The sequence below is a fragment of the Onychostruthus taczanowskii genome, unplaced genomic scaffold, assembly GCF_017590055.1.
Source record: "Onychostruthus taczanowskii isolate IOZ18803 unplaced genomic scaffold, ASM1759005v1 scaffold22, whole genome shotgun sequence".
Classification (NCBI taxonomy): Eukaryota; Metazoa; Chordata; class Aves; order Passeriformes; family Passeridae; genus Onychostruthus; species Onychostruthus taczanowskii.
This window is the reverse complement of record NW_024499462.1, coordinates 12,704,505-12,730,896: the sequence shown is the minus strand read 5'-3', so window position 1 is coordinate 12,730,896 and position 26,392 is coordinate 12,704,505. Positions and strand designations below refer to the sequence as shown.

Below are 26,392 nucleotides of genomic sequence, written 5' to 3'. Positions count from 1 at the left end.
AGGCACAATAAAGTAACTTTTCAAACAGAAATAGCAGATCCTATTTCTGATGCTACAGCGGTCTGACCTTAACTTATGCACTACTTTTTTAGAAGTGATGTTAGAAGTTATTGCATGCAGAAACAGGCTGACTGTGGACATTAGCCATCAATAATTGAAGAGATCAAGTCTTTAGACTTCCAGTTAACCTCTTTTCAACTAAGGAGTGTGAAGGCAAACTGTTCAGCTGCCCAAAGGAACATATATACAGACTATATACTCACTGGATATTCACTGGAAGCTTAACTTACTTCCATGGCACAGGCAGGAAATTATCTTATGCTCCTCACTGGTGCAGTAAATACTACTAGCACTCACTTACACTAAGTCCTTAGTTCTCAAGTATGAGGGAAACTGGTGATGAAAGCACCTTTTCCAGACAGCTCTAACTCCTGAAATGAAGTAACTGCCCAGAGATGAGTAAGTAGCACACACGACAATTACCAAACCCTACAACAGGGCCATGCAGACTCCAACTCACAGAATTATGTAACAAAGCAGGCAGTACTGTGGATAACACAAAAACAAACCTGTAAATGCTTGTCTGGCTAGACACAGGTCTACAGCAGCCAAAAAGACTTTCAAATCACAGGGTTTTTTTGGTGAATGCCAACTGTTCATTACAAATCAAAAACTCAGGATATTAAACACTGTTTGCTATTCTATTAAAGGCTGGGTGTATATACAGATATTTTCAACAGGAATCCACTGCAGTCATCTTATCTAGTGACACTGATCACACACAGATGTAATGGTGTCTGCTACCTGTGTCCCTGCTGCTTTGTGAAGCGGCATCATTCTCCACATTGTAGATGACTGTGCCCTGGGAGTCAGAGGAGAAGTGACTGACCACAGACTCATGGTGTGCCTGTTTATAAGGATAGCTGTCTGTAGAGGAATCTGTCCGGGTATCACTCGAGATGGAAGGTTCTCTCCCTGGAGAAAAAAATGATGTCAAGGATGTAATGTCAAATTTCAATCTTTTTCTGCTATTATAAAAGTCAAGAAAGACTAAGAAAAGAGAGCAGGAGCAACTATACAGAAGTTAACAGAAGAACAGAATACCAAAGACACCAACTCAGACACAAGAACACCAGAGATTATGGGAAAAGTCTGCTCCTTTGGAAGCAGGAAGACAGTACCATTCCTTCTAAAAACCTGTTTCTTTCTTCCTCTTTTTTAAGTCCAAGTTTATCAAATTTTTATTATGAAAAATTAAACTACATCCATTGGACTGCAAAGTACACATTAGTACCATACTGAAATTATTGTCCATTTTCAACACTGTTGAGTGCAACTACAATATGAAACACTGCTTTGGGGAAAGCAAAAAATAATTACTCAAGTACAAAATATTAGTAAGTATAACAAGAATATCATGTTAAAATGATGTCAAGGATGTAATGTCAAATTTCAATCTTTTTCTGCTATTATAAAAGTCAAGAAAGACTAAGAAAAGAGAGCAGGAGCAACTATACAGAAGTTAACAGAAGAACAGAATACCAAAGACACCAACTCAGACACAAGAACACCAGAGATTATGGGAAAAGTCTGCTCCTTTGGAAGCAGGAAGACAGCACCATTCCTTCTAAAAACCTGTTTCTTCCTCTTTTTTTAAGTCCAAGTTTATCAAATTTTTATTATGAAAAATTAAACTACATCCATTGGACTGCAAAGTACACATTAGTACCATACTGAAATTATTGTCCATTTTCAACACTGTTGAGTGCAACTACAATATGAAACAATGCTTTGGGGAAAGCAAACAATAATTACTCAAGTACAAAATATTAGTAAGTATAACAAGAATATCCTGTTATAATGATTCACAGGTTTCATCATCTATTACGACTCAAAAGCTACCTGGTATCAACTTTGTACTGAAATACTTTTATCTAAAGCAAAGTAACCTGCCCCTTCTCAAGAAGCCAGCATTGATCCCCTACTGTAAAGTACAAAGCATCATGATTCAGTTTCAATACAGTAATACTTGAACTCATGAGAGAAGGTGAAAAGGGCAATCTCCTTCCTCCACTTTCAGTAAATAAAAGTAAAAAATCTGAACAGTTTGAAGACTATAGCTAATTTTACATATGTGATGTATACACTCCTTAATACACGGGATATTATTTTCATACTCATTTCTCCATAGAGAAATTAAAGAAGAAAAAAATACCATAAAGAAGGAAGTTGTTCTTATGTTTAGCTGCAAACGTTGACCTTGAAGGCACTTTGTATTTTTGGTGAGAACAAGCCCTGCAGTAAATGTCCTATTTAAGGACAGTTCAGATCTTTTGAAGTCAGCAACTGCAGTTACTGAAGTCATCAGTCAGTGTTCCTTTCCACAGCCAAATCATACCAGGTCCTTCACTTAGCCCATCCCCCAATTTCTTTCTCCAAACATTTTTGGAAAAGATTGCTATCCAAACAATCAACAGTCTTAGACCAAGAGAGAGGTTCACAGATAAAACACTGGAAATCCTCTTCAAAATTCCTGATCAGCTTTAACAAGCAACCAGGAGGCCTAGTGACAATCAACGCTCCAAAGAAGGAAAACATTTCGCATGCCGCATTTCAGCGTGAAGGTACAAGGCACAGAGCCCACGTGCCTACCTGAGTCCTCACTGTCGTAGCAAGTCCTGTTATATTGCTGTAAATCCACCTGAGGGGGCAAGTCTTGCGTTGACACCGGAGTTCCTCTTGGATCTGCATAGAGCAGCAGCAAAGGCTGATAGTGACCCTTAATGCACTTTGTCACAACATCTTTCCATTTTGGACCAATCTGAATTGACAAGCAGGGAAAAAAAAAAAAAAGTAAGGTTTTTTGTCATAATTTTCTATATTCAGTTCTTTTTTCCCCCCATCACAATTCTTTCAGAGTTTGATTTTCCACTGACATACTTTAACTCTTTCTATAGCCAGCATTGACCTGGACTCAGCAAGAAAGCTCCTGAGCCGACCTAACTAAAATCCAGGTATTCATCATCCTATGGCTAAATTGATTACAATTCCTGCTAAAAACACAATTACAAAAACAATCATTCCCTTTCAGATGTTTTTTCCATAAAAAACTTTTCATCTTCTGGGACATTCTAACTTTGCATCAACCAAAAAGCAGAAGAATTTTTAATTAACAAAATGAACAATAAAGATACTAGGACAATAAATTCAAGTCAAAGCTAAATACTTCAACTGTGTAAATCTTTCTGCTGTGATAGAACCTCTGCTAGCACTAATAGGGCAGGCAGTTAATTCACATAGTAATACTAATCTCACAAATCTTCCCCATGTACTAATACAGGTTTCACCTGATAAACTGAACATTTACTCCAACAAATTTGCTCCATACATGAGTATTCCACTAAAGCACTGCAGTACCTATCCTTGTAAATTTCTCTGCTAAGAAGTATGACTGAATATATGCATTAAGAGGTTTTTGCCCATTGACACTGTGTTTGGCATAACTACAGGAGAAAATTTTCCTCTCTCACCTTTGTGATTCAACGACTAGAAGGAAAAAAGGAGAGTGGGATGAAATAATGCCAAACAATCTAATAGGTTATAATGTCCTGCCAAGATCTCAGCACTGGTGTCTTTAATGTCAAGGACCTCATGCTTGGTGAAAAGGCTAAAAAAAAGCACTAACAGGAGAGCGGAAAATTTGTTCTTGGCAGCAAGCACTAGGGAACACTGGCATGTAGACACTCAAGCAGAGTTCAACAACAGGCACTAAATAGCTATACTGCTTGTCAGCAAGGGAAAGAGATGGGTGTTAGCTGTATGCACAAGCAACTGTACATTTTCAAACAACAGCATAAAAACAAGACCGGGAGCCAACAGAACAGAATAATAGGGCTTCTGAGCTTTCTGGTATGCTTTTTTAAAAAAAATATTTCACTTTGTTGAGAAAAAAAGGAGTAACAAATTTGTGGATCCTGAGTGGAAAATCAGCAAAAAACCCTCTCAAAATCTGTAGAAAACAGAATGGATTTACACACAAGCAGCTAACAAATTTCCAAAAGAGTGTTTTCCTAAACATTTTTTTCTCACCTCTTTGACATGAGCATCATCAAAGTACATCCACTTGCGGATTTTAGTCTGGAAGAAGAAGGTTGAGTAGTGTTTTCCATAGTAACAGATCATTCCCACCAAATACAGCTCCGAGTGTTTTGCTCTGTCATCAGTTACTCTGAAGAAGAGCTTCAAGAAGGGAGGAAAAAAAACCAGAAGGAGGAATTAATAAAGTGCTCCGAATTTTACATACTGCTTTATGTTCAAAGACCTTGAAGCACTATAGAGAGGTCTCAGGCTTTTATTTCAAAAGACAGAGAAAACAAGGCAATAAATAAGTAATCATAAAATGTTTAAGTAAACTCAGACACCAGAAATGGATTCTGACCAACTCCCCAGATGCTCATAAATTGAGCTGGACTTGGAGAATGTGTATACTTGAAGGAAGACATTTACAACAATGATAAAATACCTGTTACATAATTTGAATGTGGTTCTATTTAGAAAATTTGTATTCTGTGTCACGCTTGCTGATTATATCAAATACTGTTTAAAACATTCATTCCTTTTTGCAGAAACAAGGCGGTTTAGACAGCAAACAGCTGGCATTTATTCTGACTTTAGCAAGAGCTATCCAGAATTTAGCAATTTAACAATGAGAATTCACCAATTTATGACGCTAACACATGAATGATCAACTGAAGACATCAGTAGATCAAAAGAATTCAGCACACAGGAAATAAAAATATTTTCTATTTAACTGAATATTGTTAATTTAAATTGCACAGGTCTTGTGTTTTAGTGCATTACTGCTTTACTACACAAAGACCACACTGTTTCATAACCACATTTCCATCAGCTCACACTGATTCTGGTACACTGTGCACTGGACAATGTATTTTTTTTAAACATAATGTGTGTGTGTATATATATATATATATATATATATATATATATATATATAAACTATTTTATCTGGTATCTCAATGTTACAGTAAGACACAGCTACAGTTTGGCATACCGATAATTCAGCTCTAAAGCATCAGTTAATGCAGAGTAAGTGAACCCTCCAGGGAATCCTATTTAATTCAATCTGTCATTCAATCACACAGTGCCAGCCACCACCTCTTAGAGACTGTTCAGTCACAAATAACTCTTTAGTGTTATGACCACACATTTCACCAAAAAGAAAAGCTAAAGGTAAAAAAACAAACCAACCCCAAAGACCACTAAACTACATTTTGTCTTCAAAAGAAAAGGAATAAACTTCTGTTCTTTAAAATGAAAGAGCACATATGTATTTTCATAGAAATAGCACAACCCTGATCCAGAATTTCCTTTCACTGGAAAGTATTTTTAGAGTTTCAGACATTTCAGAAACTCAAGAATATACAGTTCACAGATTTTTCTAAGGCTTTCAGAGGCAGGTCAAATCCTTGGTTATGCCCTCTATTCCTCTTTTTATGGACACTAAAAAGGTGAAGGTGGCGACTTCATATTTTTCTCCATTTGCTACTGTAGACTACCATGAAAAAGACAGTCTTTGTAAGTAGTGCCAAAATAAAAAAAACTCACATCTCCCAGCTTAAGGCAAGTTCCCAGACTGTGAATCACATCCTCAGCCAGATCAGAGTGGTCTGAGTCCCAAACCAAGCCAATGGTGATGATCTGTGGTGAGTTCATCAGCACACGACGAATACGGATCTTTTCCCCACAGTTACTCTGAGCACATAAATAAAACAAGACACTGAATATAACTCTTCACTTATTATAACGTTAGGGCAAGGCACTGACAAGTATAAGTCTCAGAATTACAGCTTCCAAAGAAGATGTGATGAAACACAGCAGATATGCTCAGTGCCAAGGTAGGAGCTTCTCATGTCATAGATGAGATGTGCTATCAAGGCTATCCTGCCTTCTCAGGCTTTGAAGTGAACACTGGCAATTCTTCCTCCTGCTATTGATAATCATTAAAACATAGCACAAAACCAAGCTTATTTAAAAAAATATATGTAAACATACATGAAAGATCCCAGTAACATTATTAGGAATTGGACAGAAAGGTCACTTTTAATCAGAACCTCAGATTAAAAACTGTATGTACAGAGACTGATGCCTTATATGACAATGTCAGGAAAAATTTTCTGCTCTGCTGAAAAAGCAGAAGTAGTCCTGCTTTGCTGTTAAATTTGAGTGTTTCTACACGGTACCTCAAACATCCCATCTTAGACAGTATAGTTAGATCAGTATTTGTATAAATATGAGAACAGCAACTGAAAGATGAGGAGAATAAGAGTTGTTTTAGTAACACAAAGGAGTTCTACAATTCTTATTTCCTGTTTCGATTTTTCTTCCCATTTTTAAATAAGTACTGGTGCACTTTGCAGGGGAGAGGGGTGTCAATGATGCAACAGAGTGGGGGGGAGGGGGCGGGGGACATAACAAAAACTATGACAAAGTCCATTCGCAACATTCATTTTTTCCCTGAGGCACATCACAAATGTACCCTTATAAAATGACAGGAAAAAAACCCCATTTTCATATTGAGAATCACTTGTCTTGTCTACAGAGTCCAGTTTCACAACTGGATATAATAATTTCTGAACACTAAAATCAGGGAAGAGATCACAAAGCACCTCTTCCCCACAGCAATCTAGAAAATTTAGTCAGAATTTCAGTCCCAAATATCACTGAGTGAAAAAAAGAAAAAACTAAAAAAAAAGAAAAACTGTAAAGGACTCTGATGCTTAAATGTAGATGTGAGGTTTTAACATTAAGCTGACTTTTTTCACACATATTTTGAAAGGGTCATTTAAAGTACAAGCAATTCTGTTTATTACCTCCCAACCTATCTTATTCTCAAATTGTCTTCTTTGCTTCAGCATTTTCAGCATGACAGCATAAACATGGCATCCTGATAAAAAGCTTCCTTAGCATAACTTCGAGGCCACACTTCGCTAAATCTCAACAGAAATTTTTTTTTGTATAAAAAGAACAGGACAGCAAATGCTGGTATACAATTTTATCCAACTGATTATTTCACAGTCAAAGAGCAGTTTGCCCTGACCAAGAACCTATTATTCCTATTAAATTTCACTTTCTTCAGTTATTAAATAGCTGGATTCATATGTACCTTTTAAATGACAATAAAATATCTTAATTTCTTTTACTTAAATAAGTAAGCCACTATTTGCCAATATTAAAAAGTATATATTTCAATGGAGACTTTTACTGACGGTTTCAGTTATAAATTGAGAGGGGAACGAGGTATAAAATGGAAATACTTATTCTGGCCCCAGGGACCAGGTACACAAGCCCTCCTGTTGAAGCTAATGCTCCTGCCCTACCTGTTAACCAACATGTAAAAAAAGTTTGACGCAACTCTTTTTGCATATTTATTAAGAGCCAGAGCAAGACACTGAATTCTTACTTTAGAAATCTAGCACTTATGAGATCCATAAAAAATAGGTATCTATTCCTGTTTTTAATACTTGTGGTTAGTCCAAGCAGCACCCATCATCACTAAGTTTTCCCTTCCTTCACGGAGTACCTGTGAGATACTGAATTCACAGCCAAAGAGAACCAAGGCTACTCACTGGACAGTTTCGCAGGTCCCCCATGGTGCTGGCATTCTGCAGGAGCTCTCCAAACATATCTGGAGTTGGTTTCTCCCGCCTTTCCAGCATACAAATAGCTTGATTGCTTCAGTATAGACCAAATATGGAAAACAGAAGTTTAATAACAAAATAAAAACACAAACCCACACTAATCTTCATTTTTTTTTTTTAAGTTAAGAAACTTACAACACAGAACACTTTTTATATTTAATATTGTAGTACAGAAAAAACTCACACAGTTAATTGTGAATTATTCCATCTTCCACAAAAATACTGCATAAAGAAACAAGTAGAACTCAGAAATAATACTGCATAAAGAAACAAGTAGAACTCAAAATAGAAACAGATTGTTTGGTTTAAATTTTGTATCTTAAAAGAAAATTTAAGCATTTTGATAAATACTTCGTTTCAAAATGAAATGTTTTGTTCAAAATGCACCTCCTTCAATAAGCACAATTACAGTAAAGTAGCACAGAAAGATACATTCTGAATAAAATTACAAAGAAAAAATAGCACGGTACCCAATTTATTTCACTGTCCAAGTTGAAAGAAAGAAATGTAGACAAAAGTATTCGTGCTCAAAGCATGTTCAAGCTTAAAATGGTTTCACAGTTGAATAAATATATTAGCATGTATTGGTAATTCTAAAATAATACATGACTTAATATCTGTTGCAATATTTCCTAAAAAATACTGAATGCCATTTACATACCTATTCTGTCCTTTTTCTAATAAATAATATTCTGATATCCAGTTTCTGCTGGAGCCTAATGAAAATCTGCAGCTTGATGGAACAGCAGGTAGTAGCCACAAAGGGGATGCTTTACAATACTCTTGGCACACAGGTAAAGTGGTGTGACCTTTTAAGAGATCTGCATGTGAAGCTCAACTAGCAGTTTTCATGACAATTTCTTCTGTAACTATAGATATCACTGTAGCTACATGTCTCACATGCCAGACATAAAACAAAGATAAATTCTAATCCCAATAAAGATTTCAAGACAGAAACAAATAACAGATTCCTGCCTCAATCAGATTTAAAAAGCTTTTCACTGAGCAGCCATCTACTCAAAGAAGACTTCTCCAGCATTAGTTCAAACAATCTGCTACAGACTTAGTGCTCATGCTCTGTGCACTGCCTTTAATGAAAGGTCACAGTGACCAGGGAAGTTCTCCCATAACTAGATTAAACAAGAGCTATATATTCATCCAAGGAAAGAGGATTTGAGGAACTACAGGCTGGTCAGACTCACTCCACCACCTGGGGCATGACAGACTAAATCAATCCTCCTGGAAATCAGCCCCATGTATGTGAAGGATAAGGTGAGTCAGAGCAGTCAGCACAGATTTACCAAGGGCAAACCATGTCTGGCCTCCAGTGAGAACTTCCCCTTCTGCATCCTGCCCTAGTTATTGCAGAACTGCCCTGGTCACCATGAGGGAGGAAAACACCTTCCAGTTCAGAACTGCAACAGGCAGTCCAGAGAAGTCATGGAATTTTTGTCCTTTAAGAACTTTCAAAATTCAGCTACATACAACCCCAAGAGCCTGATTTAGCTTTGAAGTTAGACCTGCTTTAAACAGGAGGATGGAGTAGATGTCCAAAGGTCCTTTTGAATGTAATTTTTTTGTTGTTTTTCTTATCTGTCTTCTTAGATCACCTGCTCACACATAAAAAGTCTTTCAAAATGTACATGAGTCCTTGCTACTACAGTTGTAAAGACCCAGAATCATAAACAAGCAGACACACTGATCCATGCCTAAATTACCATCTTCTGCTTCACTAAATCCTCATGTTCTTTATCAGAGTAATCAAAGCTCCGCCAACTTCGAACAAATCATGTTCTAGGCATTTAATCAATAAAGATGCAACTGCAATACCAGGACAGGAGGAGGAAAAAAAAGAAAAAAAAGGGGGGCGGGGGGGGAAGGACAGAGAAGAATACCTGTGAAAAACTCAACTCACCAGAGTGATGTTGTGGAAATATAATGTACCATCTGGATGAAAGGTAAAGGGTCAGAGGTGGCACCACAACTGGTACAAACACACTAAAGAGAAAGAAAATACAATACATTGACAAGATTAGACAGGTATTTCCACTGCAATACTTCTGCCTGTATGTTTCTTTACTGTGGCAATGCATGCATTAGGAATGAAAACATAAAACTTGAGAACTGGCCCTTGGCATAAAGCACATATCTTTACCTCACCTGCTCAAATAAAGTCATTGCAAACTTCTGGTGGGAAACACAATGTGGTGCAGTGCAAATGTCTTCCTTTGTCTCATCTGCAATGTGGAAGTGAATTCGCATTAACAGGTTTTCCTAGCCAAAGGAAAAAAGGAAAAAATGCATTAGATAATTTCAACTGCAGACAAAAGTTAAGATATAAATCACAAAAGCATGCCAGATGAAATAATGTTACAGACAGAAGGCTCCTGCAAATTTATGGAAGTTACTTCAAAAACAAAGAAGTTGATATTTCTTGGCTAAAAAAAGGAAATGCCCTCCACTTCTGATTTGAAATGCTGGATCAGGTAACCATTTATTTTATTTAATAGCACTGCTGAAGACTCTGCTGCTGATTTTTCTGTCCAGTTCTCAAGCATCATTTGGATATACAGCAGAGTACCTATGCAGTTTTAAAAATCACTGGATTGACACTAACTTCTCGTAAACACAAAATAAATCAACTTCTACATTCCATGAGAGCTCTGATATACACCACATCATCTACGTTGTATCAAAAAGGGGGAGAACTAACAAATGAAGAGGCACACTAAATTCTGTATGAAACAAAAGGACTGAACATTTCCTAGATATTAATTCATACAACTGCATCTGTTTTAAAGCTCCCTGCAATCCTTGTCTCAAGACCTCTTCTCCTCCCACTGTTGCCAACATTAATCTGTGGGTGCCAGAAATCTCTTGACAACTCTTCCAGCAGAATACTTTTCACTAACATTACTAGCTGCCTGGGTGGCTTATAGGCCTGCAACTAACAGATCAAGATTAATTATTTGGCAAAACAGCTCTAACATTCTACAATTTCCCTTGAAAAATTTTCCTGTGGAAATGCAATTTCAGAAAAACTGGCAAATAAAATGTCCTTTCACCCTTTTGAGGGGATCCTTAAAACTAGAATCCTGGATCATTCTTTTAGTGCAATTTTTTCACAATTCATATCTAAAGTACACTGTAGAGGGCAAGCAGTACACATGCAAAAGAAACTGTAAAAACGGTTACCGATGCTATTACCATTTCCAAATCATTAGTCTGGGGATCTCTCCGTGCACTTTCCCAGGCCAGACATGCAAAGTCTGTTGCAATTTAGGGAAAGGAGAAATTGCGGGGAAAAAAATAAGGGGAAAAAAATCAGGGAAGATTGGGTAGGGGTGGGCCACATCTCTGCCTGTCAAACCATCTTTCAGTCATACTCACAAAACATTCAGCAGCATCATCCATGATGCCCAGCTGGAAGCGTTGCTCATCCTGAAATGTCTTTGCAAGAGCAGTGCGCAGGGCATCAGAAGGCAGTACCTTCTCACTGCTACATTGAAACTGGTTGAATATACCCTAGTAAAAAACCAGAAAGATAGTTAAGTTACTGTATTTTTCAAAATATGACTCAATTTATCTGAAAACAAACAGCAAACATTTAACTTGTTTGGATCCTGCAACACACAGATACTTGTACAATACACAGACTACAAGAACAAATCCTAAAAGTTCCTCCTTTGAAACCATACGCACCTTTGTGTATTTCTTCCTTTCCTTTCACATATACAAGGGAGGGTTAGGAATTTAGGATGAAATTTCCCTCAGTGTCAATCCCCCCGGATCTATTTGTCTGTCTCCAAATCTGATTCCTGAAGCAATGAACACCAAAACATCATGCTTTTTATGTCCATCTCTCCCTCTCCATTTAACTTTCTCACTTCCAGCTTACCCATGCCACCTTATTCCCTCTTTTAAGCAACTGTTTCCAAACATCTCTAGCCCTTAAACAGCCACAACTTGACACTTGCACACTTGAAGAAATTTACCTTTCCTAAGTCCAAGTGGGTTGACTTTTCTATCAGCATGCCGGAGGGAAAAGGCACGCTGTGAATAGGAATGGCATTCCTATGTACAGCCAGCTGTTCACTTGCTGCCATAAACTTGCATTTTCATAACTGTCACTCACACTTGGGTAACAACCATTTGCAAGGATGAGTAGTTCTAAAAAGACACATTATTTTCTGAAGTGTGGGTTATATGCATGGAAGTTCCATACATACTCCCAACTGATGAAACACCCACATTTATTTTGTGTGCTTGCGTGCACGTGTGTGAAATATCCAAAACGTCATCTGAACAGTTAACTTTCACTGTGCCCTTGCTACAAAAACAGAAACATAATTCTGTATGCAAGATCCTCAGCCTAAATAAAAAACTTCTAGTCCTTATTTTAATACAAGACAACTCTCCATCACCACTGTGCTCTACTTTCTACCTCATTTTATATGACAAGCAACCATCTTCATCAGTGTCAATCTCAAAATTCTGCCTGTCCTTTCCTATAAAACTGTCCTCATAACTTCTCTGAAGACTGTGGAAAAGCTAAATTCATACTGCAAGAGAGGAAAAAGGGATCACCAGTCTTCTTTTCTGCCTTCTAAACTTAGTAAGAACAAGAAAAAAAATCCGTGTGTTTTTCCTGATTTTCTTTCAAATCTGTATTAATCTGGAGTGATTCACAATGCATGTAGCACTTTTTCCTTAAATTACAGAAACCTCCTCCCCAACATACTTAGGATCTACAGCAACTGGAAATAATCTAAGTCTTTCTCTCCTTGAACAATTTTTACTTGTTTCTCATCAGGAAACGAGAAGGTAAGCTGGGAGGTTTGCCAAATGGTACAATCTTGTCTGTTTTGAGAAAGCTGGAAAAAATGCCAAGCACAGCTGTCACTGCACAGGCAGCAAACCAACCTCCATTGGCCCCCCCCATTTCTGCCCATAGGAATGGCACAATTTATAGAGTGGGCATAATTTAAAATAGATGTAATATCACCACTGTGCTCTACTTTCTACCTCATTTTATATGACAAGCAACCATCTTCATCAGTGTCAATCTCAAAATTCTGCCTGTCCTTTCCTATAAAACTGTCCTCATAACTTCTCTGAAGACTGTGGAAAAGCTAAATTCATACTGCAAGAGAGGAAAAAGGGATCACCAGTCTTCTTTTCTGCCTTCTAAACTTAGTAAGACCAAGAAAAAAAATCCATGTGTTTTTCCTGATTTTCTTTCAAATCTGTATTAATCTGGAGTGATTCACAATGCATGTAGCACTTTTTCCTTAAATTACAGAAACCTCCTCCCCAACATACTTAGGATCTACAGCAACTGGAAATAATCTAAGTCTTTCTCTCCTTGAACAATTTTTACTTGTTTCTCATCAGGAAACGAGAAGGTAAGCTGGGAGGTTTGCCAAATGGTACAATCTTGTCTGTTTTGAGAAAGCTGGAAAAAATGCCAAGCACAGCTGTCACTGCACAGGCAGCAAACCAACCTCCATTGCCCCCCCCCATTTCTGCCCATAGGAATGGCACAATTTATAGAGGGGGCATAATTTAAAATACACGTAATATATTACATCTATTTTAAATTATGCATCTACAATGCCTCTCTTTACTGCAACTTTTGTTTTGGTGGTCCTCAAGGTGTGCATTGATGTAAAACAGCCCGTTGTGCTGAAGCCCACAGCTCTTCTACTATTGTCTTTATTAGAGTATCAGAGAATCATGAGAAAAGGGTAAAGAAGAGAAAGTCATGAGGCACTATCATACTTCAGGAACTACAGACAATACCCCCTCAGTTATCTTTTATATATACATAAAAGAGAAAGAACAACAAAGCCTCTGCACTTAAACTTGATTGCCATTTCTGTCCCTCTGATAACTGAGCAAGTTTCATGTTTCATTAGTGAACTTTCTCATTTCAGTGACCCTTAAAAAAAAAAGACAGTGAAATGTAACTCCACCCTGCTTCACATTTTTCATTAAATAATTTAAGAGCACTCCAAAATATTCAAAACTGTGCTTGAGAAATGTGTTTATTCTATTGATTCAACCTCACTTCATAGATCTGAGACACTTGTCTAGCAACTGGGTCCACAACCTCACTACCCTGAGCTGATGGACAGGACCTGGTTTGCTTCAATGAGAGCCCTGAAATGGCTTTGCACTCCTGGGGAGTGAGAAACAATGCAGGCTCTAAATTAGGTAAAAGGAGAAGCAAACAAGGAAACTGAAACTCTTCTTTTAAACTTCTATCTTTAAAGAAACAGTATGCTTACCATGGAACAAAAAATAATTAAGCAATGTAAATTCTGTGAAGAATGCAAAAATTGGGATGTAACAGATCCCAATATTACATGGAAGAATGCTTCCTCAAATTTGTTATGACATAGCACACAATGGTATACAGTCTTATTTGGATTACAAAAGAGGCACAAAATCTTAAAACCAGTGAGCAATTGTGCATTTTAATCTAATAAAGATCAAATCTTATTATGGCATTGCACAGTACAGTTTACAGCACATTGGAACCCAGTGCTTGTAGGAAGTCCCAAAAGCATCTCAAATGGAGTCAAAAGCATTTAAACACAAGGGAGTCTGTTTTTTCTTAGATTTCAGTCACTGGGGTTGGGGTGTTAGAGGGAAGATGGGTTTGTTGGGGTTGATTCCCTTTTCTTTTTCAAGATAGGCTCTTTGCTCCCCTTCAGAACAAGTCTATCTTGTCTCTCAACCTTAGAGGGACAGGTGTGGCATTTCCTGCAATTTCATCACTTCACATGATCTAAGTCAGATCTCCCTCCTTAATTTAAGGACTCGCCTGTAAGTGATACTGTTAACTGCTCATACATTGGTTCCCTACACAGGTATGAAAGTCAGCTGGGTGCAGACTAGGAAAGCACTCCTCATTCTGCCCCAGCAGTTCTCATGGCACCTTTCTCCCAAGGGACTATGGAACATGAGAACTTCATCAATTAAACATTCAAACTTCATTCTCCTCCAAAAACTTCTTCAACTTCTTCTGAAACTGAAGATGGTGGAAATCCCATCAGTGTACTCACTGCACCGATGATCTCTTTCAATGGCTACATTCCAACACAAATGAGTACGTCCCTAACAGTGGCAACAATAAGAATGGACACTGCTAAAAGCCCCATGAACATGCAAAGTTTCTTCTATTTTACTTGTTTTCAGTAACTAAAATCAAGAAGGCAGAACAAAAAAAGAATTTGCTTAACATAAAATCTAAGAATTACTAATACTGTATTGATAACAGTACTTTGATTTCTACACTGAGGACATGGTTCTTGGCATGTTGGTCAGTCTACGAGCTAAGACACAACAGTGTGAGCAAGGGATTTTTCAGATAGGAAGTCTGTGTTCTGGTTACACCGCATTCCTATGAGAGGTCTATGACAGGAAAAGAAGCCCATCTCCCTTCACATCCCCTTCCCTACAGCTCTTCATAAGCCTGTAAAGGCTAGCAGAGAATAAATTAAGAAGTGCATGTGTTCTTTAAGACCAAGAAATTTGCTAAGTCCACCTAGTTGCACATAGTCCTTCCCCAAATACAAAGACCGACTCCCCGCTACATTGTTATCTTCCACCAGCTTGCTCTCAGATGGGTCCAGACCTGGAACTTCCTTAACCATCTCACACTATCAATTGTAGGACCTCACTTCATTTTTTATTATTCAGAAGGCTTTTTTATAGTTTTTTAACTGAAGGCTTCATATCCTTTCTAGTAGTACACAGCTGGGCCTCTGACACACATCAGAACAAAGCCTTGCAGCCAGTGGGCTTCCACAATAAGGTCCTCCACTTTGGGAACTGTGGGAGTGGGGATCAGTATGAACTTTCTATATGTATACTGATCAAGGATCAAATAAAGGAAAACAAATTTTGAGACAAGGTATATTTATCGTATAGCTCTTCAAGAAACCTTGAAGATCTTTCAGAACACTAAAATTCACATGCATGAACATAAAGCAAGTTTTTTTCACCTGGTTTAAAGATAGCAAGTACTCTTTAAGTTAATCCATGGGACTGACATGCATTCTTGGGAGTTCTTTTTAAGATCTGAAAGTTGCAATAACTGGGAACCCCCTACTACAGTTAACAAGAGCTGCTCCCAATTATCTTTAATAGTGTTTGGAATCAACTTCCTCCCTAGGAAAGAAGTATGCTATTTATTTGGGGTAAACTGACATCTGCAGTATGTAACTAACCATACTGATGAAACAAACCAAACTTGATACACATTCACATGTGCTTTTTAATCAAGAGTGCAAACGTAGGCTGACATAAGAATAAATTGATGGGTGAAGACAATAGGGAACAGCTACTGAATCAGAACAGTGTTTATGCACTGTAATTTTGAGTTGTGTCCTTGGCAGCTTTCTGGGAACTAACCCTTCCAGAATTACACAGAAGCTTCTTCTGTATAGGGATATCACTGCAGCTTTAGTGGTAGGGTATTTCAAAGAACAAAACATGTTCCCCTCACCTTAGTATTCCCTACACTGATCAACTGTTTCTGGGTTTTGGTGATGGGATTTTTGTTTGCATAATTTATTAACCTTTCTCTCCATTTCAATAGCATGCCTTTCTCACCCTGCTCAGTGCATCTTTTTTTTCTTGCCTGTAGTACCTAATCTCTCATTCAGAACATTACACTCTCCCAGTGAAGCCTCGTGCTCAGTACAATAACCTGTTTCAAATGGTCTGCTAAAAATCACTTTTCTCCCACCCAAACACATCAGCCCCCACCCACAGTATTTCCACTAGCTCACATTTCTTCATGTTATATTCACCTTCAAGGTCGCCAAAAATTCTACATCTGTTTGGTTTTGTGTCTTTTGATCTCTTTTCAAACTTCCAAGTCTGGTAACAATCAACCTAGATTTCCATTCATTCCCTTCTTTTTACGTATCTTCCATTTGTACTCACACTATACCCTGAATATTAAGATCAAGTCCCCGGTAGAGACTGTCAAGTCAGGCACTTCTGGCTACTACCAAAATCAAGTAAAAATAGTACTTCGCACAAGTGTTGTTTAGGAAGGTGGCAGGAAAAGAAATTCAAATCATAGAATGTGCACATCTACTAGGTAACAATTCATTAACTGCTTGATCAAGATCAAAACAGACAATTGTTATTTGGAAGCTTCAATTACCAGTTTATTAACTCAGGGAACTGTACTTGCTGCTAGTTTATTTGGCAGGCAGTTAACTGCAAGTGCCAACAGATAAAAAATGTTCAAACAATAAAAGTGATTATTTTATGTATTTTGAATACTGTTTTACCTGAAATACTACTGTCATTAGAAAAAAGCATAAAACAAGAGGATGTAATCTTTGCAACCAACCTATTATGATCTCAACCACACGATGAACATTTCATAATAAATCACTCAATTTCAAGCAAGTGGCTTATGAAAATCAACTATAGTCATTCCTCTTTTTTAAAGTGCTGTAAAACCCCACTGTTCTCCATTCTCATCTTAAGCAACATCATCATCTCTACACAGAAAATTCACATTCTTCCTGCTTTTGTTGCACATGACAAAACAACAGAAAAGACCAGTCCTATTAGAATGTATCAATCAATAGAACATTCTTCTTTGTGACCTACAAAAAACACTCTGTCCTGTATCCTGGCGCTATGGAGCTCCCAGTACAATCCCTGGAAGGAGAACAAACTCTCTGTGGCATGCTCAGTACAGTGGACGGATTTCCCCCTTCCTACCCTCTTCCAGCTGTGATAAACACCAAAGCAAAGTCATGCTGAAAAAAAAGGAAAATAAAACAAATCATAGCAGACTTCAGCATAAATAATAAATCAAAAAGCTGTTCCAGTGTTATGGCAGGCAAACCACATAGTGGTAAGGACAGCTTGTGTATTGAAAAAAATACTTAAATAATGCCACATTTTAAGGAGCAGTGTTTGGGGTTCCAGCACAGAGTCTGCAACTCTCCTTTTTTATAGCTGTTGAAGCAAGGTAACTTCCAAATAACCAAGGAATGCATATCTGGAATGATTTCAAGGTTCATTTTCTAGCTACATAAACACACTCAGGTAGCACATCAAGTTTTAAAATTACTTCAAGAATTTGTGAAATGGAAGTCTTCAATGTGGTACAAAAGTAAAATGTGATTTGATCCGGTATGACATCACCGTCCTGTAATTCTATACTTGAAATTACAAGTAATATTTAGAGAGCTAACTGAGCATTTACAGTAAATACTGTGCATGACATCCAAATGCCTAGAAACAGTTACAACAAGACAAGAAAGTCTGGAAAAAATACAATTTCTTCAGTGTTATTCCGTGGCTAAATTTAGCTTAGAGAAGACTATCTTCCTCTAGAGTCAAAAGGAAGAGGATGTCACCTTCAGAGCAGGAGAAGAGCATGAGCCATCTCTATACAACACAGATGGTGTCAGGTATGCTGTGAGAGGACCCTGAAGTGAAGTGGCGGAACACAACACAGGCTCCTCCCCACAAGTACTGTCCCTTTCCCAGGCCCGCTGGAATCTGAACATGCCAGCATGCTCTGAAGAAGGGCAAACATGTCCTGCCTCCACCTTGCTTGGTCTGGACAAGTGTTTTGGGCAGATCCACCTGACAGCATGCAAGGCTAATTACCTCTCCCCAGACCCTAATAGGAGATTTTCGCATGGTATAGAGCTCCAAATTCTGGTGTTCCCACTGGATCCAGCCACTTCTTCTCCCTCATCTTAGCAAAGCCTAAGGCAAGATTCAAGAAAGAGAGGATGTCAAAGACCTGGAGGCTAATCCAGCATTACTCTGGCAGGACAATAGTTAAAGGCTTCCAGAGCAGAAAGGAGACATGGGGCAGGGGAAGAGATGGGAAGGGAGGGGATGACCCTGCTGCCCTGGAACACACAACATGCTCTTGGTGATGCTTGTAGCATTAGGTGCACATTAAGCACATAATCCCACTTGTCTTATAGAAGTTTACACGTAACATGTACCAGACAGACTTTTACAGGAGGAAGAAAAGAGAGCAATTTGAAAACACTGATCCAGAGGGCAGCAGAGAACGAGTAAACACCTTGAACAGCCTTTTCCCTCCCTTCTAATGCCTGCTTAAGGAGTATATGAAGAAGAATGTGACCATCTCCATGGTTTGGGGCTGTCCCTTGTGAATACCTCTACCTTTTCAGCTGCTTTCAAGCAAGACAGCTAAGACTTCTGGTGCCCAGAGGTTTTTTTGGGGATTGAGGGGAGGTTTGCACCCCCAATTTCACTTAGAGTCAAGTAACAGCCCTTATAACTCACCTTTACGATAGTATTTGACTTGATAACAACACAAAAAGGGGGTTGGGGGAACTTCAAATACTTATGTACACACATCAACATTTTACACAAGATAAGAAAAGTGAAAGCTTGGCACAATACTAACCAGAGAGTTTCTGGAACAGGCTGTGGTAGGACACACAGTGATCTCCCATGAAGAACAGACTGCACATACAGTTGATGCTAACTTTTTGATTTGGATCCAGTTGGAATCTATTGACTTTTTCAAGTTTTGGTTACTGCTCACACTCATCAATAACCATCTAGGTAATTCTTCAATTGCTTATGTGTTCTTTAGAGTTTTTGTGAGCCCTAGGAATTCTGCACACAACCAGATCCAAGTTTCCCAAAATGTGCAAAAGTAGTAGAGGATTTGGTGCAATATTATTGTTTTATTGGAAATTAAGGGTTGTAACAACTGCCAGATAGGAGCATTATTGCCAAGAACTTCAGGTTAAAAAAAACAAACAAAACCAAAACCACACACACAAAATCTTTGCAGGTATCTGAGAGTGAAAAGGGACAGCAGCAAATTTTTCAAAAGCTGCTTAATTTAAAAAATAAACATATGGCTGCATGCATAGAATTTGTGAATTCTGCCACACCACCTGTCATTTCCAAGTTTATAATAGCACACTACACACTTCAAGACATCAAAAATAAGGATTTTACCAACAAAACTAAACAGTCTTTGACCCAATGTCAGCTTTTAATACATATATTCCAGAAATCCTGTCATCTTCCAGTTTTCCTGCAGTGCTTCCCCTCTCATTCCAGTACTGCTAATCCACATGCCTCTTTGTCTGCTGTTCACCTTTCATGACCAGTACCACAAAGGTTCATCCTCTCCTTTTTCCTGTAATACTCTTTCACATCCCTCTCCCTCTTTTTCAGTATTCTATACAGAAAGGCTTTTAACTGTTATCTTCATATTAAAACTGGGACTCTAGTGCAGAGTTGAGAGTCTTTCATTCATGGCAGAACCTGTCTGATCTCCTGGTACTTCCTTGATCATGCTTTTCAGTTAAACCCCAGAATGGCAAAACGTAACATTCATGGTAAATTCCTAAATCCTTTTCTTTCTGACCTCATAGTGGCTAACAAAGAATACCAACAATCACTTGACATTACTTGAAGGCATGATCCAAAAAATACCTTTAAATTATCCCACTGAACTTCATGAACTCAATCCAGATCATGACTAAGTCTTGGCATTCCCCTTTAAAGAAGGGGATATACTTAATACTCCATCTTTTCTGTGTCTGAAGAGCTGTATCTCATTTTGGATCCACTACCTTGCTCCTAATCCACTGTTACATCCTCTTCTGATGATACTGCTGTAAATATCATCCTGTCTCATTTCAATAGATAGGTCTTGAGACAAATTTCCCCTCAAAAAAAGATAAATTCTCTTACTTCATGCCTTAATAGTCTCCACTTTGCTGTTCATTTGCCAGGGAAAACTCCTCAACAACAGCCCCAAAGCTCACTGGATAATTCATTTCAAGTCTGTTTCTACCAGAGCACTTGTGACATTACTTAACAGCAGCAAGACAGCTGTTGTACTATAAATATTGCCTGAGAACGTCAGATGATCCTAATTTAAACCTGCACTCTCTATTTTACCATTTTTATAAGACATGTTGTCTGTCATTTTCACTACTGTACATAGAATTCATGACACAAATTCTCCCACAATTAGTTTATACATTTAGTTGGATTTTACAACGCATTTGTGACCAAAGAAGACATTTAAGTCTCAGTTTCAGAAAGGAAAAATCACTGCTCAGGGAGATTAAAGCTAGGTATTTTCATCATGTTTGCATCGTGTACATTTCTCTCACAAAAAGCCAGGGGTTTGAGCTAGCAAAATTTAGAAAGGAGGTCACAAAAAAAACCCAGAATGCAACAAATTAATTGATAGAGACAAACAGAGACACAGGATTGCACAATTTACTCAAGTACATAGCAATACTCAAAATCAGAGCCAGCATCTTTATCTTACTGTCCAGGCAGCCTCTATGACAGCCAGTTATTGAATCTGCAGCTACAAACAGAATTGATGTTTTTTAAAACAGAGACTACAAAGAGCTGAGCCATTTAATGCAGACATCAATATTTACAGTAGAAAATAGCCTTTTAGTCTTACATAATCAACAGTTTTGAACAGAAAGGCTTAGCTAAATGGCATTCCCCATCCTGACATTTAAAGTAGCTCTGAAAGAAAAGGTAAATGTTGATGAGCACACTGACTGCGTATGGTAATACGTTTGTATGCCAAATGATAAACTGGAAAAAATAAAGCAATTTTACTGTATTTTACTGCCTGAACTAATGGAGACTCAAAATTACCTGCACACCATTAAGAAGAGTCCTTGTAACTGAAACTTTACGAACACATTTTAGAAACTGGATCTTGGACCACTAGCTATCACATTTACCTTCTTCTTATACATTTTCAGGTGCAAGTTTGATTATAAACGTTAATTAAATATCATAAATATTTCTGCTCAAACTTTTAAATGGTGCTCAATGTATTTCTAACTTTTACCTTAAGAGCACAGAAGATGCAAGAATCACCCATACATTTGTGCGTTGTGATCTGCCGGAAACTGCGGCGAAAAATGTCCAGGTGCCAGAGAACCTGAAACAGAAAATGGGGCACAGCCAATTTTATGAATATATAACATAAAATATTGCATAGGCTTCTGACTAAACTGCATATGCTGAATAATCCAAGAAGTCTACCAATGTCATCAGTGATCACCTTCAAAAGGGATGCCTTTTATCTAACTTCAAGTTGATGTTTTCAACTTTCTTCTTTAGCTGCAACCTTCACATGCTAATTTACAGTGTGACCTTCCTCTGAATTTCTTACCATGTGCTTTTAGATCACAAAACTCACTTCTTCATCCAGGTAGCTGTGCTGGCTTAAACAGCACCTGCTCAGACTGCTCCGCTGTGCTGGCACCAGGGCCGGTCACTGAGCAACTGCACCATGAAGCTGAGCAGAGCTGCCAAGGACACCCCCTGGACTGATGGGGATGAGACTCTTCCCTTCTTCCAATCCTATACAGCTTTCTTGTTCCCAGCAGAAAGCCCAAATGATGAGGAAATGGAGCACCAGCCGCATATACATAAACGAGTTAGTGCAAAAGAAAACAGGAGAACACTAAAATCCGTTATGCCCAATATTATCATTACCAAGTGTTCTGACAGGCCATGATTACTAACCCTAGCCTGTTAGGGCAGTTATACCTTCCTCTCAGGAGAATTATGGTGGTAATACCAGGTGTGTGAATAGGTAGGGTCATAGTATAAGAAAGCAAGCAGGCTTTTACATGTTCTGCTAGCAACAGCGAGAGGTGACATCTGCTCTAACAGTACCATGATTTTTTATCCTTCAGTTTTACCAGTAAACCTGTGCACTCTTGGGGAATTATTCAAATTTGTATCTGTAAAATAGGAAAAATATCCATCTCTGAGGTGTTCTACAGCGAGCTCTTGATGTATAACTGTGGTCAGCACTGGCTATTTCAGCTCAAACTAACAGCTACTGGACTTCCCTGCAAACCTCAGTTACCAGCCTTCCTGAAGGCAGAAGTCTGGACTGAAAGAAGCCCTGACCTAAATCACGTCCTACCAGGTTCCGGACAGAGCAGCAAGGTCCAGGCTGACATGTGACTGGCTAAATGCTTCATTAGCACAAACAGAGGAACCAATCTTCTTATTTCTGATAAATTTGCCTTGACAAACTGGCTAGAAAAAATTTAGCACCCTGGCAAACTTTAGCACCCTGGCAAAAACCCCGGGTTTCAAGAAGTGTTTCCAACTGGAACGATTTGTTATTTAAACCATAGTAATATGTAATATTCAGTAAACACATTTTTAAATATAATCTGTAAATTTCCCAAAAATTCATAATTGCCATAGCTATACTTATACTCGAACTATCCCTGTACTTAAGGCCTGGGAGGAAAGATAAGCCTTGAAAACATCTGATTACACACAAACATTCCTGAAGAACTACTGCAGACTTTACAAAAGGACAAAAAAATTATGTTTAGGAATGAGTCCAATTTTTTTATGTAATTGCCTTTGGAGTTTAGCTTGAATGTTTACACAAAATTGTAAGAGTGAGGAGCAACAAACATTCAAGAGCATTTCAGACTAAGTGTTTAAAAATTAGGATAAACCCCAGAAGTACGTATTTTAAGAAATAATTACCATCTTGCCTTTTTTGTTTAATTCAGCTCTGATTGTAAGTACTTTCAGTATCCTATCTCTCTTCAGCTTTAGAAGAAAAGTGCTTCTGTAGCAGATTAAAGACCAGGTCATATGCTTTCATCTCCAGGTATGGTATGCAGCTGGTATTAGGATCTACTTAGTCCAGACCCAGGTTCACTAACTCAGTATTAGGAAGCAGCTGGTCATTACACCTTACAGCTTAATAAAAGTAATTGATACAGAACTTCACTAGAAACTTCTCTTTGCCCTGTCATTCCTAATATATTAAGACTACTGAGGGTCATAGGTATACATATATGTATTATTTGCACTAGGGCTGTATGGAAGCCTGAAGTTAATTGAGAAGTTGATTGTGCCCATGGAAAAAACACTAAACAGAAGTCAAATCCATCGTGATACAGTCTGTTCTGCACAGACAAGTCATACGAAGGGATGGAAACTGACGTGAAGGGGTTTTAAGCCCTGCTGCCAAAATGACTGAATCTCAACCATCACATATTCAAAGCATCTAAATGGTGACAACACCTCTATAGCAGTGATATCACTCCACTGAATTTGGCACCAGAAAAGGTTTTCCTTCTAAATCAAAAGGCAAACACCTAGTCACTTAAACTAAGCTACAAAGCCGCAGCCAGAAAGAAAACTGAACTACATAAAATGGATCTTGTGTAGTTATTATCAAACCTTGACTAGTTCAACTAAAAAGATAAGTTTACTTTTAAGGAGTATGCATTCTGCAAGCTATGCAATATCCTATTATTTTAAAATACATTTTCTATGGATATTTTTAGCTTTGGTTGACATTCTACAAGCTTACACAAACAAGACATTCAAGTAAATGTGTAAATGCTATCAAATTCACTAGGAAAACCTGAAAATTAAAAAGCTGTTCAGTAACTCAATCTGCTTTTCCAAATGTAGCTTTATTCTATCTAGGCCCATCAACAGTTACGTACTCGAGATCAGCTGTATTTGTTGCAAGTGCCTAGGAAAACACTGCAACAGACAGAGGGCAAAACCAGAAACATTCTTTATTCTGTGTTCTTACCTGTAGTGCACTATTCAGGAAGCAACTGTTCTGTCCTGGTTCATTGCTGAGACCTTTACTGGGTGCTATTGAGGTGGTATTTCGTGGAGTAAACATGCCCTGTACATTGCCCCGACCCACAGAAAAGTAATTTCTTTTCCAAGACATTTTCCAGTTTCAGCTGTAGAAAATGCAGGTTTAGGCTGGCAGAATATTTGACTTGATCAGATGCTTCCCTTCAAAAAATTTGAAACTGGAACAACACCCAGTCTTCCTTAAACTATAGTTTAAACAGTATTTATCCTTTTGCCAGGACTCAAGGAGCTTGCTTCTTTTAAATCCAGCCTGGGATGCAATTCTTCATTTGCTGCTTATGCATGCAAAAACCTCCTTTAAAAGCAGCCACATAGAACATTTGCAAAGGGATTGAATCCATGGTTGTGCAAGTTCATGTTAAGCTGCTTCTCCCTTTTCCAAATAGGCAGCAACTTTAGAGAACAAATGGCAAATCAAGGAGGTCGCAGACTAAGGACGAGAAAAACAACAACTTCCTCCCACACCCCCAAAAACGCAGCTTCTGTAATCCTTCTATAATCCTCCAGAAGAACACGGGAAAAATCCAATTAGTAGGGGTGCAAAGAAACCAAAACACAACCTTGGCAGCTCCCTTTCAGTTACATGTATCTTGGGTGATGAAAGAGACACAGCCTCACAAGGGAAAAAGAAGTAAATCCAGAACTTGAGAGCGAAGCGCTTTAAAGAAGGAAGACGTCTCCGACACAGTTCTTCTAATTCTGCATGCGATCTTTAGAAATTTCTTCTCCCGATCCTCCTTTTGCAATCGGAATGCCCAGCCGTGCCAGAAAGCTTGAGAGAGAAAAATAATCAAAGGCTTGCGTCATTTAATTACTCTCTTGGTTTTGTGGTGTTCTGCCAAGACCAGTGTTGCCTCACCTCCCACAATACACTGAATTTTCAGAGACAAAGCAAAAAATATAAACGTTCCTCCACCCAAAAAATAAAATAACATGGAAAAGAACAGAGGATTCTGAGAAAAGCATGTAAGAACAAGGAAGTTTGGAGTGTGTTGGCAAGGTTAAGAAGGAAACTAGATTAAAAAAATAAACCACAACATTCAAGTAAACCCCATAGCAGCAGTCAAACATACCCTTTACAATCCTGTAGCTTTTTTTTTTTTAAATATCTTACTCATTCAGTTACAGGAGGATTTGTGGTTCTATGAATACATGCTAGTACATTCTCCACCCTAGAACTGGGATTTTGCACCAAACGTGGAATGCATACGTCATCCCTGACTGGGCAACCCACTGCACTCTCCAGAAAAAGAACGGTCTCCAAATTTCGTTCATCAGAAACTACGTGTACCTCTAAAATACTACTTAATCTAGGTACATGGGATATATGATGTCTTATAAAAGGCATGGAAACTTCTGGAGAAGTCAGAACAATTATTCAACACAAAAGTGCTCTTCCCACCACAAGTTCACTTTTTCCCTCATCTACAAGAACCTGGAAAAAAAGAATTAAGAAATTCCTAGAAACAGGAACTACAAGATTCATGACAATACATTTTTTTAAGTTATCTCAAGTGTAGTCCACCTATATTTACAGTAATTTGCATAGCATTTTCCAGGGACATTCCCAATGACATCTGGAATTCTACCACTTTTGATACACACAACAACTGAAATTACCTATTAGGGCTAGTATGAGCAAAATTACTCGTATCCAAATGTACTTAAGTATTAATTACAGCATGAAGTCATTACAAAATAGACATATGTAGGGTTTGTACATCAGCAGAAATTAACTGTGAGTATAATACCCTACAAAGATACCCTGGGTATCCATGAAGGTATGTTCTTCATCTTCCACACAACTATAAATTCTTCATCTCCTGTCAAAACATAGAGAACTTCCTAAATACCTCCAAATGTGTTACAGCAGCCTAACACATTCCCTTCTAGTAATACTTCATTTGTACTTCTGTTAAACTCATTCTACAAATATTAATGAATTCTCAGCACTGCTGTAAGGCCAGCAAATA

At 38.1% G+C, this 26,392-nt stretch overlaps 1 protein-coding gene across 11 annotated transcripts in view; it reads right to left on the bottom strand.

Moving 5' to 3' along the window:
• Window positions 1-26,392, bottom strand: part of USP54 (ubiquitin specific peptidase 54) — a 94,678-nt gene that overhangs the window by 22,989 nt on the left and 45,297 nt on the right. For 9 of the 11 annotated variants that reach the window (XR_005952688.1, XM_041404864.1, XM_041404865.1 and 6 more), the window contains exons 2-11: window positions 24,346-25,191; window positions 21,601-21,693; window positions 11,109-11,243; window positions 9,879-9,992; window positions 9,634-9,716; window positions 7,647-7,752; window positions 5,626-5,772; window positions 4,090-4,239; window positions 2,653-2,821; window positions 805-975 (exon numbers count right to left, since the gene is read on the bottom strand). Coding sequence is in view for 10 of the 11 variants with exons in the window: in XM_041404864.1 (XP_041260798.1) it covers window positions 805-975; window positions 2,653-2,821; window positions 4,090-4,239; window positions 5,626-5,772; window positions 7,647-7,752; window positions 9,634-9,716; window positions 9,879-9,992; window positions 11,109-11,243; window positions 21,601-21,693; window positions 24,346-24,492 (1,315 nt within the window). In the remaining variant the exon portion in view is untranslated. Of the gene's footprint in view, window positions 1-804; window positions 976-2,652; window positions 2,822-4,089; window positions 4,240-5,625; window positions 5,773-7,646; window positions 7,753-9,633; window positions 9,717-9,878; window positions 9,993-11,108; window positions 11,244-18,374; window positions 18,477-21,600; window positions 21,694-24,345; window positions 25,192-26,392 lie in introns of those variants that run through there. The other 2 variants (XM_041404869.1, XM_041404870.1) reach the window with 2 other exon arrangements.